This window comes from Grammomys surdaster, unplaced genomic scaffold (assembly GCF_004785775.1).
Source record: "Grammomys surdaster isolate TR1022 unplaced genomic scaffold, NIH_TR_1.0 213, whole genome shotgun sequence".
Classification (NCBI taxonomy): Eukaryota; Metazoa; Chordata; class Mammalia; order Rodentia; family Muridae; genus Grammomys; species Grammomys surdaster.
In genome coordinates this window covers 4,983,871-5,000,616 of record NW_021604658.1, presented here as the reverse complement: position 1 = coordinate 5,000,616, position 16,746 = coordinate 4,983,871, and the positions used below count along the sequence as shown (strand labels likewise).

At 49.0% G+C, this 16,746-nt stretch overlaps 1 protein-coding gene across 3 annotated transcripts in view; it reads left to right on the top strand.

Annotated features, from left to right (window-relative positions):
* The window catches only part of Msi2 (musashi RNA binding protein 2), a 368,246-nt gene that overhangs the window by 339,642 nt on the left and 11,858 nt on the right, over nt 1-16,746 (top strand). For all 3 annotated transcript variants that reach the window (XM_028772332.1, XM_028772331.1, XM_028772333.1), the window contains exon 11: nt 3,665-3,727. In XM_028772332.1, the coding sequence (XP_028628165.1) occupies nt 3,665-3,727 (63 nt within the window). The remainder of the gene's footprint in view (nt 1-3,664; nt 3,728-16,746) is intronic.

Below are 16,746 nucleotides of genomic sequence, written 5' to 3'. Positions count from 1 at the left end.
GTGTGCTGCGGAAGCAGGAAAAAGTAGATGCAGTATCATAATTTAAAAAAAAACTAAAAACCAAAAACCAAAACTAAGCCATAAGGTGGTTGTGCACACCTTTAATTCCAGCATAGGAGAGGCAGAGGAAGGCAGATCTCTTGAATTCAAGGCCAGCCTGGTCTACAGAATGAGTTCCAGTACAACCAAGGCTACACAGAGAAACCCTGTCTTGAAAAACCAAAACCAAAACAAAACAAAAAAATTAAAACACTATTGACTTATAACTTGAAGTGAGGTATCACGACTCCAAAAGTCTATCAAAGTGTGTCAGTCACTGTCAGTCCTGTAGTGTTGTCTTTCCCTTAGACATGTCATTAACCCCAAAGTTTTGTTGACATCAACCCCAGGGGACTTAGGATTGTCATCTTCATAGATAGGCAGACTAGGTGCAGGGCCTGCAGCTAAGGGACTATAAAGGTCATCTTGTCAGCCAGCCTGTCTTGCGGCTGAGAGGAATAATGTACTCTGCCCAAGTCTCACAGCAAGCAAGGCAGGGGTCAGCCAGGGCTGGAGGCCAAATGAGCTGATGAATGACTCTCTGGCCCTGACCCCATCCACCAAGAACACTACATGAGACAGCCTTTTCTCACCCAGAATCCCTCCATTAGCCTGCTTCTAATGTCCCCAGGCATCTTCTCTATGACTGGAAAGTTCCCAGGCAGGAGGAACGTGGTATATTTTCCCATTCACAGATAGCCAACCTGTGGCTCCCAGCCCGTCTGGGATTTGATCAGCAAAACATCTCTCCCCTCTGTGCTGGATTCATTGCTAACATAGCGTGTCCACTTGGGCAGAGATAAACAGAATGTGTGTTGTTATTTTGAGCAATGGAAATTTTGCTTTAAGAATGGCAACAAGAAAAGACATAGTGAAGGGTTACAGATCACTACTACCTGTATGGAACTCAAGTATGTCCCGATGTCCCTGTGGCCATGGAACCATGATGTCTACTGTAGAGAAAGCAGAACAGGCCCTATCTAGAAAGAGTTCTGCCTTGCATACCACGGAGCTGATAGCTGGGGAAAGGTACTTCCATTATACTGGCTCGCTCTCAGACATTGATCTGAGCACTTTGTATATGTGAACTGTGTACTAGTATAGCTAGCCCTTGTGCACAGAAGGTTAAGCGGCTTACCTGCAGTCACAGTTGGCTGGGCCAAGTTAGGCACCTACAATGATATACCTTAATCCCTGTAGCCAGTATGACAGTTCTTTGGTTTCTAGAACTCTCAACCTACCCCAACGCATACCTACCTCCACCATAAACCGCCTCCCCAAGACATACTCCCCCACACAAACATGTATACCCAATGCAAACACAACACGTATTCCCATGAAATATATCTATCACGAACACAGCACATCTTTCTGCATCTGGGTGGCACACTCACAAGTCCATCCACCAGGTCCCGTGGGGAACCTGTTGGAGTGAAGGGTGACCTCTAGAGGTGGATAGCCTGCCAGAACAGAAGGGGGCTGGTACAGAGCAGCAGGAATGAGTCATGCTTAGTTCAAGACTCGGGGTGGGTGGTAGAAGTGTGTCTCTGGTGTCTCAGAAGGAAGAACTGACAGCCTGAGGTGACAACACAGGGGCTGCAGTTTGCACACACAGAGTGGCTCCCTCTGCAGCCACCTCTGATAACCTCTGCCTCTTAGTTCACCTCAGTGCCTGAGGAAACTTCCATCGCAGGCAGAGTACTCCATCTCCAGGAGAAGCCTTTATCTGAGGTGCAGGATAATGGATTTCCTTTTTTTTTTTTTTTTTGTTCTTCCTCTTTCTCTCAACCTTCTTGTCCAAACTGCTTAACTCTAGAAAATAAACTCTTTTTTTTTTTTTTAAACAAATCTTACCGACTATACTCCCTTCCTCCAACTGGCATCTTCTCACGCTCCCAAGGAAACCTCCTATGTTGTGTCTAGTGAAAGAATGCACAAAAGAATAACCTTCCTCTCCCCTGCTGCTTCTTCATTGTGAGCATCCCTTAAGCCCCGCTCTGGGCCTGCAGCAGGAGGCTGGGTGAACAGAGGTTGGGACAAAGAGAAATAACCTGACTTCTTCCTTATTTTCCTTCAGCACTTTCCACCAACACCATCTTCAGAAATCTAGAGCCTGCATGGAAGAGCTTGGGAGAGGACTAGGTGGGGAGTCCCATCCCGGGCTCCCTCTGGGAAGGGAGCAGCGAGGTCTTCATGGGCGCTGGGAGACTCATTCCCAGCCTAGGAGAACCGTGTACAATTATTTCACCTGGATCTTTTTTTTCCCCTCCAACAGCCCTATTACCATATTTAAATGCAAGTATGTCTCTTTTCATTGGCATTTTAAGTAGCTTAGCCTGACCTTTTTAGAGTAGCTCTTTGCCTTTTGAACGTCTTGCCCTCCGTAGAACCACGTAGCTCGGACCATAGCCTTAGAGTTTAGTGGGCTTCTAGTTTGCTCTGTGTGGAGGATGCTCCTCCTTTCTTTGCTCCTCTGCTCCCTGCTCTTCCGGTGCATGTCTTGGTCCCTTGTCCTGTAGAAGTGCCTTACCAGACAGGCTCTGTGGCTAAAGTCAAGCAGCTCTTTGGGGGCTGTTGGGTTTTCAGGGGCTTCTGGTGAATCTTTTTTTTTAAAGTAGCCCCTGGAAGTGGGTCTTGGGGTCAGGCTGCAAATGTCTTCCTGGTGGCAGAAGATATTTGTCTTTATGTATGTGGAAGTATGTCTGTATATTGTCCAGTGTGTGACTATGTATGTCAAGCTAGTGGTCAGAGTAGCCACTAGGAGAGAGGAACGAATTCGGCCTACCTTTTCTTTCATAGGGACATTTTGCAGCTATATGGTCAGCCTCGGCTTTATTCCTGCCTGACCTATCTGTACTAGACAGTACTCAACCCCGCTGGGGGAGCCTCCAGACTGGCTTCCTCTGACTGTGGCCTCGTGCACTGGAGTTACATCAGAGTTCCCTGTCATTGCGTGGGATGGGCTGGGATAGTCTGTACCTGACACATCCAAGCCCTGGGTTCCATCCCTAACACCACAGAGTAATATTATTATAACTCTGGGAAGACTGAAACACAGAACAGGATCATGTAGAACCACAGGGCTCAGCCCAGGTAGAGCCCCTCAGCCCTCTGACGTCTGGCATCATGTGTATACTCAACTGGAAACACCCTCATGCTTTGCCCTTAGCCACGGGCCATGGCACTGCTGACAGGAAGTTTGACCAATCTAGAGCTCCGATGACCAGATCTTTGGAGAACTTTTGGGAGTGAAACCATCTCTAGGTCATGGCACCTCTTCTATGAAGAAGCCAGCCCCAAGTGCTTCCTGCCTTGGAGCTCCTGCTGACCCCACCACCAGGATCCCTGTACAGTGTAGCATCGTCATGTCAGTACAGGGTCAACAGAGGCCTCAACTCAATTCTCAAAGACAGAGGCCCTCCTCATAGTTGAGTTACTGTGGTGTGTTTCCTAGAATGCATTTCTGGGGAGCAGATAGACATCTAAAGATTCTGTGCCTTCCAGAAGCCTGAGAGCCACTGATCTGTATCTCCCCAAAGCTGTCTGTGAAGCCCTTCCCAGCTGTCTTTTGTGTGAGCTGGGGTCCTCAGTGGCACTTTCTGATTCCACTCCTTTCTCTCCCCAGGCTTCCCAGCAGCGGCTTATGGACCAGTGGCAGCAGCAGCTGTGGCAGCGGCTCGAGGATCAGGTAGGAAGGTGTGCGGGGCAGGCGGTCCCCAGGCATGCCTCGTATGCAGGGGAAGGTAAAAGCCCTGCCAGTCTGTGTGGCTGCGTCTGTCCAGCACTCCTCTCCCCATGGCCCAGGGGAGGGGGCGGGAACAGGGAGGCATCACCAAGGCCCACCCACCCAGGGCAGTCCCTGCAGGAGTCTGTCACAGTTAGGGGACTGCAAACCCTAGGCAGAATTGTGCTTCTATACACAAAGAAAACCTACCTTTCCCTTTGGCTTTGGACCGCCCTGTCTCTCTAAGCCAAGCTCCCAGAAATTCTGGTCACTGATGTCCTTGGCTCTGGCAGGTTTAGAAGTTCCCTTCTTTGGGTCTGACCAGGCCAAAAAGGTAGAAAGTAGACTCCCTCTCCTGCCAAGCCTGGCAGGTGGGCTTTTTACTCTGGCTCAACTCCCAGAGCCCTTGAAGCCAGATATGAACCAATCCTTGAGGGAGGCAAAGGAATGATGCCTGCTGTGGCCTAAGTCCCTGTTGTCCCAGACTCACTTCTGAGTCAAGTAGCCACCAAAGAGATTGGAACTTTCTTTCCCATGACCTTTGGCCTTTTAAAAGATCTGGAGCTCTCTAGTGGCCAGAGCTATAAGGTCCAGCCAGAACTGGGGTATGTCACCCCACCATGAGTGCCAAGGGCTTCCTGCCGTGCACTGGGCACCCCTGTTGACAGCTGCTCTCCCTCCACTGATCAGCTGGCCTGACACTCTGCCCCCTCAGGCAGGGCTCTGGAGCACTAATTTCACAGAACTAGTCTCTGAAGAGAGTGGGGCAGGGTTGGGTGCTGGTGAAGTCACCAGAAAATGGATCGTTAAAGGCCCAGAGGGCAAATGCCAAAAACCCAAACTGGTACAGTGAGGCTCATTAGAAAATGTCAGAGAAAATCCGTTCCATGCAAACTGGCACTGCCTCCAAGCTACAAAGGATTCCCTCCCCAAAGATACCCACTGGAGTTTTGGGGGTGGCCCAGGTAGGACATTAATTGAGGTGGGGGCTGCTGAGGGGCAGTTTGCCAGAGAGCTTGTGATTGGCAGGCAGGCTGGGAAGCCCAGATAGCTGGGCACTGTCAGCTTCTGCCCACTCTAGTCTCTAAAGGTCCCACTTGCCCTCTGGCCAGTGTCCCTTGGTGTTCCCCATTCCCAGGCCCTAAGACAGGTGCACAGTTGCATCATGTCTTCCTGTTTCTAGTTTTGGGGGTTTTATTATGAATGCTTTGGGAGAATGAGAAGAAAAAAAAACAAAAAACAAAAACAAAAAGCCTCATTCCTACCTGTGCCTGGGAGGGGAGAAAGATCAAAAGAACAGTCTTGAAATTTGTGAGTGTTGTTTGTTTTCTCCGATCAGTTTCTTTCTTTTGATAACTTGGATTATGAAACTAAACTTTAACCCGAAATTAATCCTGCCTCTCTCCCCACCCCACCCCAATCCCCTTGACTTCATGGCAAGTTTAAAGGGCAGTATGGGATTCTTTGTGAGTCTGAGAGCCGTCTCCCCGGGCTGTGCCCCCTTCTGCCACTCTGCCCATGCATAGACCCCTCCCCCTCCCCAGCCAGGTGGGAGCCCCTCTCACCCATCCCTCTAACTCCTAACCCTCAAGGTCATCTCCAACCACACATTTTGTTTCCCGGATCAGTGGTGTTTTATTTGTAGCCATTTCCATCGGGAGCCAAATCTCCCACAGGCCATCAAGGTCAGCCATGTTCATCGCTGCACTGTTAGTGAATCGTATTCAGGAGGACGCTCCCCAAACCCCTGCCCACCCCAGCCTGGGTTACTACATGGAGTAAATCCTCAGCTTGAGGTACCCACCCAAGGAGAAACCCCCAGCACTGCCTAGTGGCTGTAGGCTTGGGTTGTGTCCACCATAGAGAGAACGTGGCCCGATCTGTTTATGGAGACCAGGAAGCCCAGCCCAGACCCCCATCTTTGGACTTGGACCAAAACTGTCAAGTTGGGGAAGGGAACTCTGCCTTTTTCTTTTAACATATTTTGGCCAGTAGGTAGACAGTCACCTTCTTTTCTCTAGAATTTAACCCAAACTCTGAGCTTGGAAGGTTGGCCAGTTAATATACCTTTGGTTGGCCCTTCATTGACAAATACTCTATTGTGAATTGAGAAAAGCCATACATCAGTGTATGTATTACACCAGGCTCCATAGGGTTCCCAGGCACTTAATGACCCAGATTTCCCTGGACCAGCTCCTCGAACCTTGCCTTGCCCTATTCCCAGGTCTTCCCTAAAAGCTAAGGATGTCCCTGCCCCAGCCTCCTGAGCAAGCATCCTGCATGAGGAGTCCTTACAAACTCCTTAGAATCCATTGATTATCTTCCTGGAGCCTGGTACCATGCCACAGCTGACAATGACTATAGACTCTAGGAAATGTGTCTCTGCTTCCAGGGACTCCTGGACTTGGGTTAGGGATTAGACGTCTTACGGAAGGCAGCTTTTTTAGTCATTTTTTTTATCTAGCCCCACCGATTTAGTTCTCCCACTCCCCCATCTCTTTGTTTTGACTCCCCCCCTCCCGCCCCATGTTAGGAAGCACCTGTTGAGGGCCATGGGGGTGGGAAGCAGCTTGGATCTTTCTCAGGTTGGCAACTTGTATCCGTCAGGGCTGTGGTATTGAGGCAGTCAAGGGGGAAGGCTTTGAGTTTCTGGCTCAGCCTATTCCTCTGGGCTAGCCTACTACCTACCTTTTCTTTACTTCCCCCAGAACCTGAGGTGAGCAGGGCACAGGCCCGGCGGGGGACCTCCCTGCCGACTCCTAGATAACTTCACTATCAGTGGTCACTTTCCTTTCACGTTCACCTGGTAGTCTGAAACCTCATCTTTTCTTGTGCTCAGTCGAGAGTTTGTTTATTTTGATTGTGCTCATCCAGTTCCAGCGGCACCACCCCCATCACGTCCCATCCAAACATAAATCCGGTTGGACAGTTGATACCTCCTCCCCCGCCCCCAACCTGAGGAAAAAAAAATTGGTACCAATTTTCAGGGTACTTCTATTTTGGGGTGACCTCATTGGTGGGTCTGTGTATTACTCTTAGAACTTGCAGAGCACCCTTCCCCTGGTATCACCCACCCTCCAGCCCCAGCCAGGACCCCTTACTGTACTTTATACTTGCCAGCTTTATTCCAGTCTAGTGACGTAAGCTCCTGACGGTGGTGGTGAGTGTGAGCAGTCATGTTTCTGTTGTCTTTTCTCTTGCTTGGTTGGGGCTGCGGTGAGAGAGTGTCTGAGGGATACTTTCCCGCCTCTCTTACACTAGGACCTGCACACGTCCTCTCAGACACTCTTCTGAGCACGCTCAGCAGGAAGGTTTGTCCACACCTGTTAACCCTCTCTCAGTGTCCAGCTTCCTGTTAGTACCAGCTGGTTTGCATGTTTTGCTTGTTCAGATGAAACAGTTCAAGAAACAAACTCATATCCAACTCTCGAGAAATGTCTCCTTTTTTTGTACACTTTACGTTTTTCTATTTTTTTTTTATCAGTTACAACTCCAAAACACCTGTTGTCTAGTAAAACATTTCACACCTCCCTTGCCTGTTCTTAGATTGTATGTATCTGTGGGACTGAACTAAATGCATGCACTGTAGTAGATGTCCTGGTAGCTGTAGCTGTAGTTGTAGAACATGCATTGTTGAGTTGATATTACAGGGTCTCCGAAGGCGCGGCCCAACACCGCTGTCTGAGGGTAGCATGGGGACCAGGAAGAGAAGGGGTTCCATGTTTTCAATGTCGCCAAGGGCTTGGATCCATGTTCTCGCCATCAGCCACCACCACCTCTCCTCACGCTCTCCACTGGGTCACCACCCTCAGCTCTAGCCTGCCCAACTCGATCCGTGTTCACCATAGCGAAAGCAAGGGGAGCCAGAATCCGAAGAAGTCATCCTGTTCTTCTGAGTTATCTTTCCCACACTGTTCTTGACCAAAGCCACAGAATCTGTTCTTGTTTTTAAGGCCATCAGCCAGGCTCCTCTCAGCCCAGCCTCCTCTTGAGCTCTTCAGGGCCACAGGTCCCTATGAAAAGATCAGCCTATGTCATCTACTCCTGTGGGGGGAGGGAGGTAAGGTGTGGTAAGGAAGAGACCAAGAGCTTCAACCCCTGCACGTAAAGGGTACATTCGACTCTGATAGATGCTGACACTGGCTCTTATGAGTGGTGACGGTGAAAGGGGCCAGCAGCATGAGTGATGGCCCGGCATCCCTCGTGGTGGTGACTGCCACAGCTTCTCAGGGAAGAGAGAAACATGATAGGCCCGAGACAGCCACACTTCAGCCACTGTCCCCTGTAGAACTCCCTAGAAATGTTTTTCTGGAGGGAGCCTTTGTCTTCCACTTGGGGCATGTGTGGGCAAGCATCTTTGGACACACTATCTTTTCTGCATGTACAACAAGCCATAAGGGAGTACCAGAGACCTCAGAGCTTTTGTCCCTAACTTTCTAAGACCATATGAAGTAAGGACAGTACTTACTATGCAGAATCTGCATGCCAAGTGAAGGTGGACAGTGGCTCTGACCAAACTCTACAGTCAGATGGGGGCATAGGGTAAAATATGCAGAATACAAGTTTTGTATTATGGGACACAGAATTCAGGAAAAAGGTCACAGAGCCCATAATGTCTTCAAAAGGCTATGTCGTGCTAGAATGAAATAGAAGGCCCTTGGGAGGGGGGGGGAGTTGGGGGAGCTGTGATGCTCTGGCAGAGTTAGAACACGAAAGAACCAAGCATGCGCCAGGCCAGACAGAATGAGGACACAAAGGCTCCAGGTGGAAAAGTCTGGGAGGAGCCATCCTTCCAGCAAGGTCTCCCTGGGGACAGGGGAGGCAGGCAGCAGAAAATGGCTGGGACTAGGCTTCAATGCTGTTGCTGCTGCTGCTGCAAACTGACCTAGAGCTAGCAAGGAAGAGCAGCAAATGGGAGCAGAAACCGAGAGCAGAACCCCAGCCTCCTAACCTGCATCCTGCATCCTGCATCCTGCATCCTGCATCCTGGGGCAGCTTTGGTGCCTGTAGAAGAACCCTCAGAGTGCCAGCCCAGGAGGCAAGTAGGCAGACTAACATGCCTACCACAGCACTGTGAGGCCTCTCCTAAAGCAGTGGAGGAGGTTAGGGCCCAAGGAACTGGCATGGACACCTCAGCCCTTCTGAGATGGCTCTGGGTCTCTGCGGCCACCTTTGTGTCTCAGAGCTCTCCATCCTTCCACATAAGCAGAAATCATGTGGCTTTCAGGAGAGTCCCTGTTTCTGACAGTGGAGTCACTGGCCTGACAATGACCACCTCCAATTTCATTATAAAACAGGAAAGTGAGCTAGGGAGACTGTTCCGTGGGTAAAGTACTTGCCACACATATATGAGGATCTGATTTCTTCGAGTCCCAAAATTCAGAAAAGTCAGATATAGCAGACAGTGACAGCACGTACCTGTAACCCCCAGCATTAGGTGGGCAGACACATAGATCCTGGAGGCTCATAGGACAGCCAGACTAGTTAAAACAGCAAGCTCTGGATTCAGTGAGAAACCCTGTCTCAAAATATAAGATATAAAAAAAATCAACCTTTGAACTCTACGTTCATGCACACATACACACAGGTAAGTATACCTGCATACATACATCGTTCATACATATATACATGACACAGAGTGAGGGGTGTGGATCAGTGTGTGCCTTCATCTCTGGGAATAGCTTTTTTGCACTTCTGTCAGCAAAATCTGATGGGAGATGAGAAGTGGGGGACACAGGACAGCTCTCTGCTTTCCTCTCAACCTCATGTTAGCAAAAATACATCCTTTTGGGGGCTGTGACCTATCTGTGGGAAAGCCATCGAGAAAGCCTCTCCTTAGGATACAGTCACATCTGTTGCCATAAGTAGACTCAGTATAGTGGCCAGAGGGAGAGAAAGGTATAGCCCACTGGGACAGGACAAGGTACCATGACTAGCCGGACTTAGCTTACCCACTCGGTGTTACTTCAGTATTCATCTTTCAGGCCCTGGCCTGTGTTCTGGAGAGCACCTACTTTCCCAGGTTGTCATTAAATATTTCATTTCTAAGAGAGCGTTAACCACAAAGACTGGCAATGGAATTTAAGTAACTTCACTGAATCTATAATGTGCACAGGCTACCGCTGCTGACCTCGGCTCATTCATCCTCCAAGGGCTTTCAGACCAGCCCCGTGGAGGGTACAGTACATCAGCCCCAATCAATAATTTTGTAATAGAAATACCATGCACTTGATAAATCAACTCTAGAGCAATTAGTGCCTAGCCTTAAAGTCCAGACCAAAGTCTAAGTTAATCTAGAAGCAGATGGAGTGGGGGAATGCTAATGGTCTTTAAATCAGTGCAGTGGTTTTCAGTAGGTGACATGTTCCTGACTGTCCCTTAAGTGGGTGAGCCCAGACCCGGCTGTCGAGGAGCCTTCCACTCAAAGAGTAGTGGTTCTCTTGGGAACTGCATAAGTGGGGAGAACACATTAGGCCTAGAGACCCGCTCCCATTGGTGGAGGGACTGAGGGCTGTAAGAGCCCTGAAAAGTGGTCAACCCCTGGGCTTGATGAAAGCCATCAGAGGAACACAGGCTTAGAGGCATCGTGGTGCAGTATATTCCAAAGAGCTTTGATAACCATATACAGCCACACCCAAGCCATAAGCTACACGGGAAAGCAGGGTTGGCTTGGTTTCACATGTTTTCTCCTGAGAGAGCAGGGCTACAGAATGTCTATGTGACTTATCCAGAGTCACACTCCTGATAACCTGAAAACAAGGCTTGAGTCAAGGTGAAGAACACTGGATCTGACACAGGTATTTGGCCTCCTGAAATTAGCCCTGTAAAGGAACTGCCACTATAGGCCTGCCACCCAGACACGGGACATAATCAGCAATACAGGGAACACCCAGGCAGTCCTGGGTCTAGGTGTGTGTCATTCCAAGGACTCAGGCTCCAGCCCAAGACCACATAATCCAGCCCTCCAGATGGAGAGTGCAGAACCAGAGCCATGGCCATCTGCCGAAGTTTAATTCAGCAGATATTTACCAAGTATGGAACAATAGTCATCACTAGATGTGGAAGGTACATTGTTAGGCCTGATTCATGATGTTTTGAGCTGTTTTGGAAAGCTTGGCATGTTTATGTTTTATAGAGGATTTATGGGCTGAGAACCTGAAAGCGCCACAAAGGTGTAGGCTCCGTGTGTGTGTTTTTCCAGACCCTTCTATGCAGTTCTGTTGACTTTTGCTACCCTCCTAACTTTAGTACTTTAATATGAGCTTGCTTTTCCTCATGATGGCTACAGCTGTGTGGGGTGTCATGCTATCCCATCTAAAGAAGGAGGTGGGTCTGGAGATACAGCTCAGTTAATAGTGCATTTAATCTAGAATGCATGAAGTCCTGCATTTGATCCCCAGCATTGGATAAACCCAGCAGAATGGCACACACCTGAAGATTCCGCAGTCAGAGGTAGGGAAATCCAGAAGTTCAAGGTCAGCCTCAGCTACACAACAGATACAAAGCCAGCGTGAGAGGTATGAGACTTGCTTCATAAATGCAGCGCAACTTAGAAGGTGGTCCAGAATCCTAGCAAAAAGCCAAGAGCTTGGTGCTGATTGGCCAAGGCCTGTGCTATAAGAACCAGTCACCGAATGTTAGATCTATCTCCTTCTAAACCAAATAGCTTTTATACAGTGGTGTTGGGAGAAGGACTGCATCTTAAAGGTACACTTGGGAGCTGAGAAAGAGAAGAAAAATTACATTGTAGTAACAACCAGAGGCACATACCACCCTCGTGGGCCGGGGGGGGGTGCTATGGTAAAACACCAGTGTTGTCTATACCGTTAAGAACCAGCTAGCGTGGAGTGAAGACAGCAGGTCATTAATGACACTATACCACCAAAAACTCAGTCACAGAAACCTGTTCCATGCACAGGAGGAGCACAGGTGGGATGCACAGGAGGATCACGGGTGGGAGGGTCCGTTTGAAGCCCTGCAAACAGTTAACTATGCCTGGAGAATTAAATACAGTAGGGGTGGGGTGAGCATCCAGTGAGGTTAGGGAGCTGTACAGACCAGTGTAGAGGGCCCTTGGTACCCAGCCATGACCAGGAAGTGAAACCAGGGTGTGTGATTGACATACCTTGGCAGCACTATTCAGGGTAGCATGGAGGAGTTGGACAAGTCACAAATAGTTCTTAGACATGGTGGCCTCTGAATGCACATCAGTAAATATCTACATAGGACATCTCATACTCTCCTCTTCTTGATGAGCCACTCAGCCATGGAGATGGAGGCTGGGGTTGGGTACAGAAGAATTCTGTGGTATGGTCCTTGCTCTGTGGAGACTCAGTCTTCTGGGAAACACAGATCACACAGTTAAGTTTGAGATCTAGCCGTAGGTCAGGAAGTGCTTGGCAGACAGCAAAGCTCAGTACTTGAGGAGGGACCTGGCCCAGGCCTTCAGAGATTGGGAATGGAAGACTGGCTACTAGGTAGTGCAGTGTAAACTTAAGGAGACTGGGCTACCTAGAAGCCAGCCAGGGTTATTATGTCTAGATCGTGGGGCTGGGGATTGGTTCAAATTCTTCATAGCAGTAGACTAAGAAAGATAGAACCACCTGAGAAAGATGACCTGGGCAGGGGCCCAGAGCAGACACACGTCTCCATTTTACCTTTGGTGACAAGTTGTCACCCAGTCCCATCCTCAGGCTGTCAGTTCTCATTCCTTTGCCCTCCCGGCAACCTCTGCCCTCTTCCTTTCTGCTGGTCCGTCTCTCATTGTCCTTGTCTGGCTCGGACTAGTAGAAAGCCACACCTGGTGAACCAAACATCTCAAAATACACATCTGCTGGAAGTTTCTTTAAAAGAAGACTATCTTGTTAACAAAAGAGTGTTAGAGACATAACCCCACTTTATGAATACAATAATAACAAATTCATCAGTAGTTGCTCACATTATGTGTCGAGTGCTGTGTGCACCAAGCCCACGTGTCACTTAATTCTGAAGGCATAAATGGGTGCCATCGGTCCCCTTCCCATTTTAGAGATTACAAACTGTGGCTCTGGGAAGAGATAGTAGCTTATCTGAGGTGGCGGTGACAGGATTTGAGCCTATCCCATCAGCCTGTGCTCCCAGCCACTATCAGCACACGCTGTGTCCTACCAGTCTAGCAATGGCTGAGGCAGATTGCAACTTTTAAACACTCAACAGAAAGGTGCAGCTGTTCCCACTCAATTCTTCCTATCCTTAGGGAAGGCGATAACCCCAAATCATTCACAAGTGATCTCGGGAGGCATGCTCTGCATTTTTGCACCTGCTTCTGTTGTTGGGACTCAACGGCATGGTTCTGCCTGGCTGATCTTTGGCTGACATTTTGATTTGGTCCCTATGTCCATTCAGACCAGCGTCAGACAAAGGACACCCAGAAAAGGTGTGGTCCAACAAGAGAGAGCCAGGTTGAAGGCAGTTTTTTGAAGGGAACCTCTAGTTAAAATACAGCTGAAGGAAGTTAGTCACTGTCTGAGGTGATGGATAAGGGAGGGAATCTCTGGATAGGCAGCCGTCTCTGCAGGGAGGAGTCAGTATCCCTTTCTTTGCCTTGCACAAACCGCATCTGGAAAGTGGTTGGGAAACACTGCCCAGCCCTAGAGCAAGGAGGCCATTGGCTGCCCAGTTGCTGGGGCTGTGCTTGGAGCCAATGGTGGAGAAGGGGGTGTGGCCACAGGCACAGCCGACTCCTTGCCCAATCTTCTTTCAGGGAAACTTGGACACCAGGTACCATAGCAACTGCAAACAGGGACTCATTTGTTTTGTAGATGAGTAATTACTACACAATTAAAGAAGGCTAAAAATAAATGGGCCCTTTGTTCCTGGATACTTATTAATATTAATAAAGTGGTCTGTCCAGGTCCATGGCAAACAGTGAGTGCCACGCTTGCGCCTGGGTGCCTGAGGTAGAGACGGATGTGTGAGGAAAGCAGGCCAGCCCTGCTTCCTAGTCATCTCCCTCTCTTTCTGGAAGTTATTCCTGGCTGTCTTGGAGAGGGTGGGCTTCCCGGGCCTTGGAGAGTTCAGCCTTACAGATACACACGGAAGGGTGGGTACCCCAGAGAGTCAGTCACAAAACTAACCCATCCCTCCCCCACCAGAGAACATACCAGAAACACAGCAGGAACCACATGACATGGAAGAAACTCCTTGACTCTTTTTGCTGTCTTTGGCCTCACGTTGTCTTTTTAATCCAGAAAAACACCCTTTAAACCTTCCACTGAGGTGTAGCCCCTGAGGTTTCAGGGTCTCCCTCTGCCAGCCTCTTTTTCTGTTTCCCTGTCTTAAGAGCAAACTCACCATGACATACTAGAGGTCTCGATGAGTTCATGACCTCCATCCCCTAGGTCTTGACCTTCAAGGTTCAAATAGCTAAGAGGATATTGAAACCACCAAGAGGTGCACTCACCTCCTGGGGATGGAGATGCCGTGTGAGTGAGACATAGCTCAGAAGATAAACCCACAGTAGGATGGGCGGGGCATGACATGGCCAGCATCCACCTCTACTAAGTGAGGATTTCAGACTTACAGTACCCAGTAGATACCATCAGCCTGGCAGCTCTGTATTGCTGCTCCGTCCAAAGCTCCTGATCCTTCCTCCTAGGAGACATAAGCAGTGGAAATGACAGTGGCTTAAGGATAGCATATTAAAAAGCCAAGAGCATCTCTGGGACAGGAAATCCCATGGAAGTGTGGAGGTGTGCCCTTGAGAACAGTTGGCCATCAAGTGCAGGATGCATGGTGGTGTGGCAGGCCTCTGTTTACAGTTAGAATCCCATTTTCAGTATATCAGATTTCTAGCCTTAAGTGTGCTTGGTGGGACCTTTTAGGCTTCTGTGGTTCTGTCTTGGTGAACAGCCGTCCATTAATAGCAGAAGATGTGGGGCTAGGGGAGATGGCCCAGTTGGTAGAGGGCATACTGATGCAAGCAGGTGGACCTGAGTTCTGATCCCCAGTGCTCACATAACAGTGAGTCACAGGTTCATCTATAATTCCCGCACTCAGGAGGTAGAGATAGGAAGATCCCTGGAGCTGATTGGTCGGCCTGCTTAACCAAATTGATGAGCTCCAAGTTCATCAAGAGACTCTGTCTCAACTAAAGGTAGAGATCAATAAAGGCACTTGACAATAACCTCCACATGCACACACACACACACACACACCTCTCACACACACACACAATTCAATAACAAAAGACCTGCTCATCTCTGCTAATCAGCAAGCCAGCCTTAAGATACGTTGCATGCTGGAATCACCTGGGAGGTTTTTTTTTTTTTTAACTTCCCTCAGTGCCAGGCCATATTTCAAACCCATCAAATCAGAGCCTGAGCAAAGTCAGTGTATAACCATAACCTCAAGTCCTGGTTAGTTTTACAGGTTTATACCGTCCCTGACCGTGACAGGTACCCAGCATCCACCAAAAGGAGGATCCTAGGCAGGGGAAATCACCAGCCTAGGTTTAGAGTTCCTGTGAGTTCAGGGCTTTTCTGCCTACCAGGGCCAAGACCACCTTCAAGGATGGCCTTAAGGGTTCCTTGTCTCTGTGGTGTGACTCTCCTATCTCCCTTGAGGCCAGGCTGAGATTAGGAGCAAAAAGTTTAGACCAACGGTAAACAGGGAAGCAGTCATACTCCTAGCCTGGCTGACAAATGGGAGCCTCTTGCTAAGGTCGGAGTTTGTTTGTTATTAAAGACCTAATTAGGAACACGAGCGGGAGCTGAATGGCTCCGCGCTTGGTTAATTAGTGACATGTATGCGCCCGCTTTGAACTTCAAGGACACAGAGCTATTAGTGCTTACATCAAAAATGGATTAAACTCCTGCGCCTTTACAATCATTAAAGACGGACTACTCAAGTGAAAAGCCTTTTGTACAGGTCCTTGAGGGACTATGCCCTGAGCACCCTCCTCACCCACCATCTACCACCCACACCCAGCTGCTGGATCCCCTGGTGCCAAGATGCTGTTAGATGTGATAGGGCCACAAATTGGCCAATTGGCCACAAGGTGTGCCAACTCCCCTCAGGACCCAGCAGAGTGGGATGGACTTTGAGGGCTGAGTTAGTTCTCTGGGGACCCCACTGTGTCCAGGCTCTTTTGACAGGGGTGAGAGTCTGAGTAAGGGTTTGGCCAATGCCTCTCCCACTTAACTGACTCCTGACACTGACTGCATTTCTACTTTTTGCCACAAGGTTCTTTGTTGTATGACATTGTGGGAGGTACCCCCGTCATCAGCAGAGATGGAGTCCCCTATGTCTTTGTAGGTATCACCCAAACCCAGGGAGATCCCTAGTGAGAGGGGTTGTCTATAGCACCAAACTGTGATTCAAGGAGGGACACCCGAGCCATGTTATGACTGAAGTTACTTGTACTTTCAAGTTAGAACTGGATTCAGTCCTAAGACCCTGAGTTTGCTTAGCTATTACTCAGCGTAATGAAGCCCATCTTAAAAGCTGTTGAGTGAGTGGCCCTCCTAGCCTGGCACCCTCTTATCTCCCTCCTTAGCTCTCACCTATCTTGACCCAGCCATATGTGCTAGTAGTACGTCTCCTGCCCTGCCGTTCCTAACAGGGATGTGCTGACCACTGATTCTTAAGTAGCTTCCATCATTGCTAGAATACAGTACTAGACTGTCTTCTAAGTCTGTAATTGTGGCCTTGGATTTCATAGTACTGCAGTATGTTTGTAGTACAGAAAAGTATACACTAGTCATATAAGAAGTAACATAGAGCCGGGTGGTGGTGGCGCACGCCTTTAATCCCAGCACTTGGGAGGCAGAGGCAGGCGGATTTCTGAGTTCGAGGCCAGCCTGGTCTACAGCATGAGTTCCAGGACAGCCAGGGCTATACAGAGAAACCCTGTCTCGAAAAAAACGTAAAAGAAGGAGAAGAGGAGGAGGGGGGGGGAGAAGAAGAAGAAGAAGAAGAAGAAGAAGAAGAAGAAGAAGAAGAAG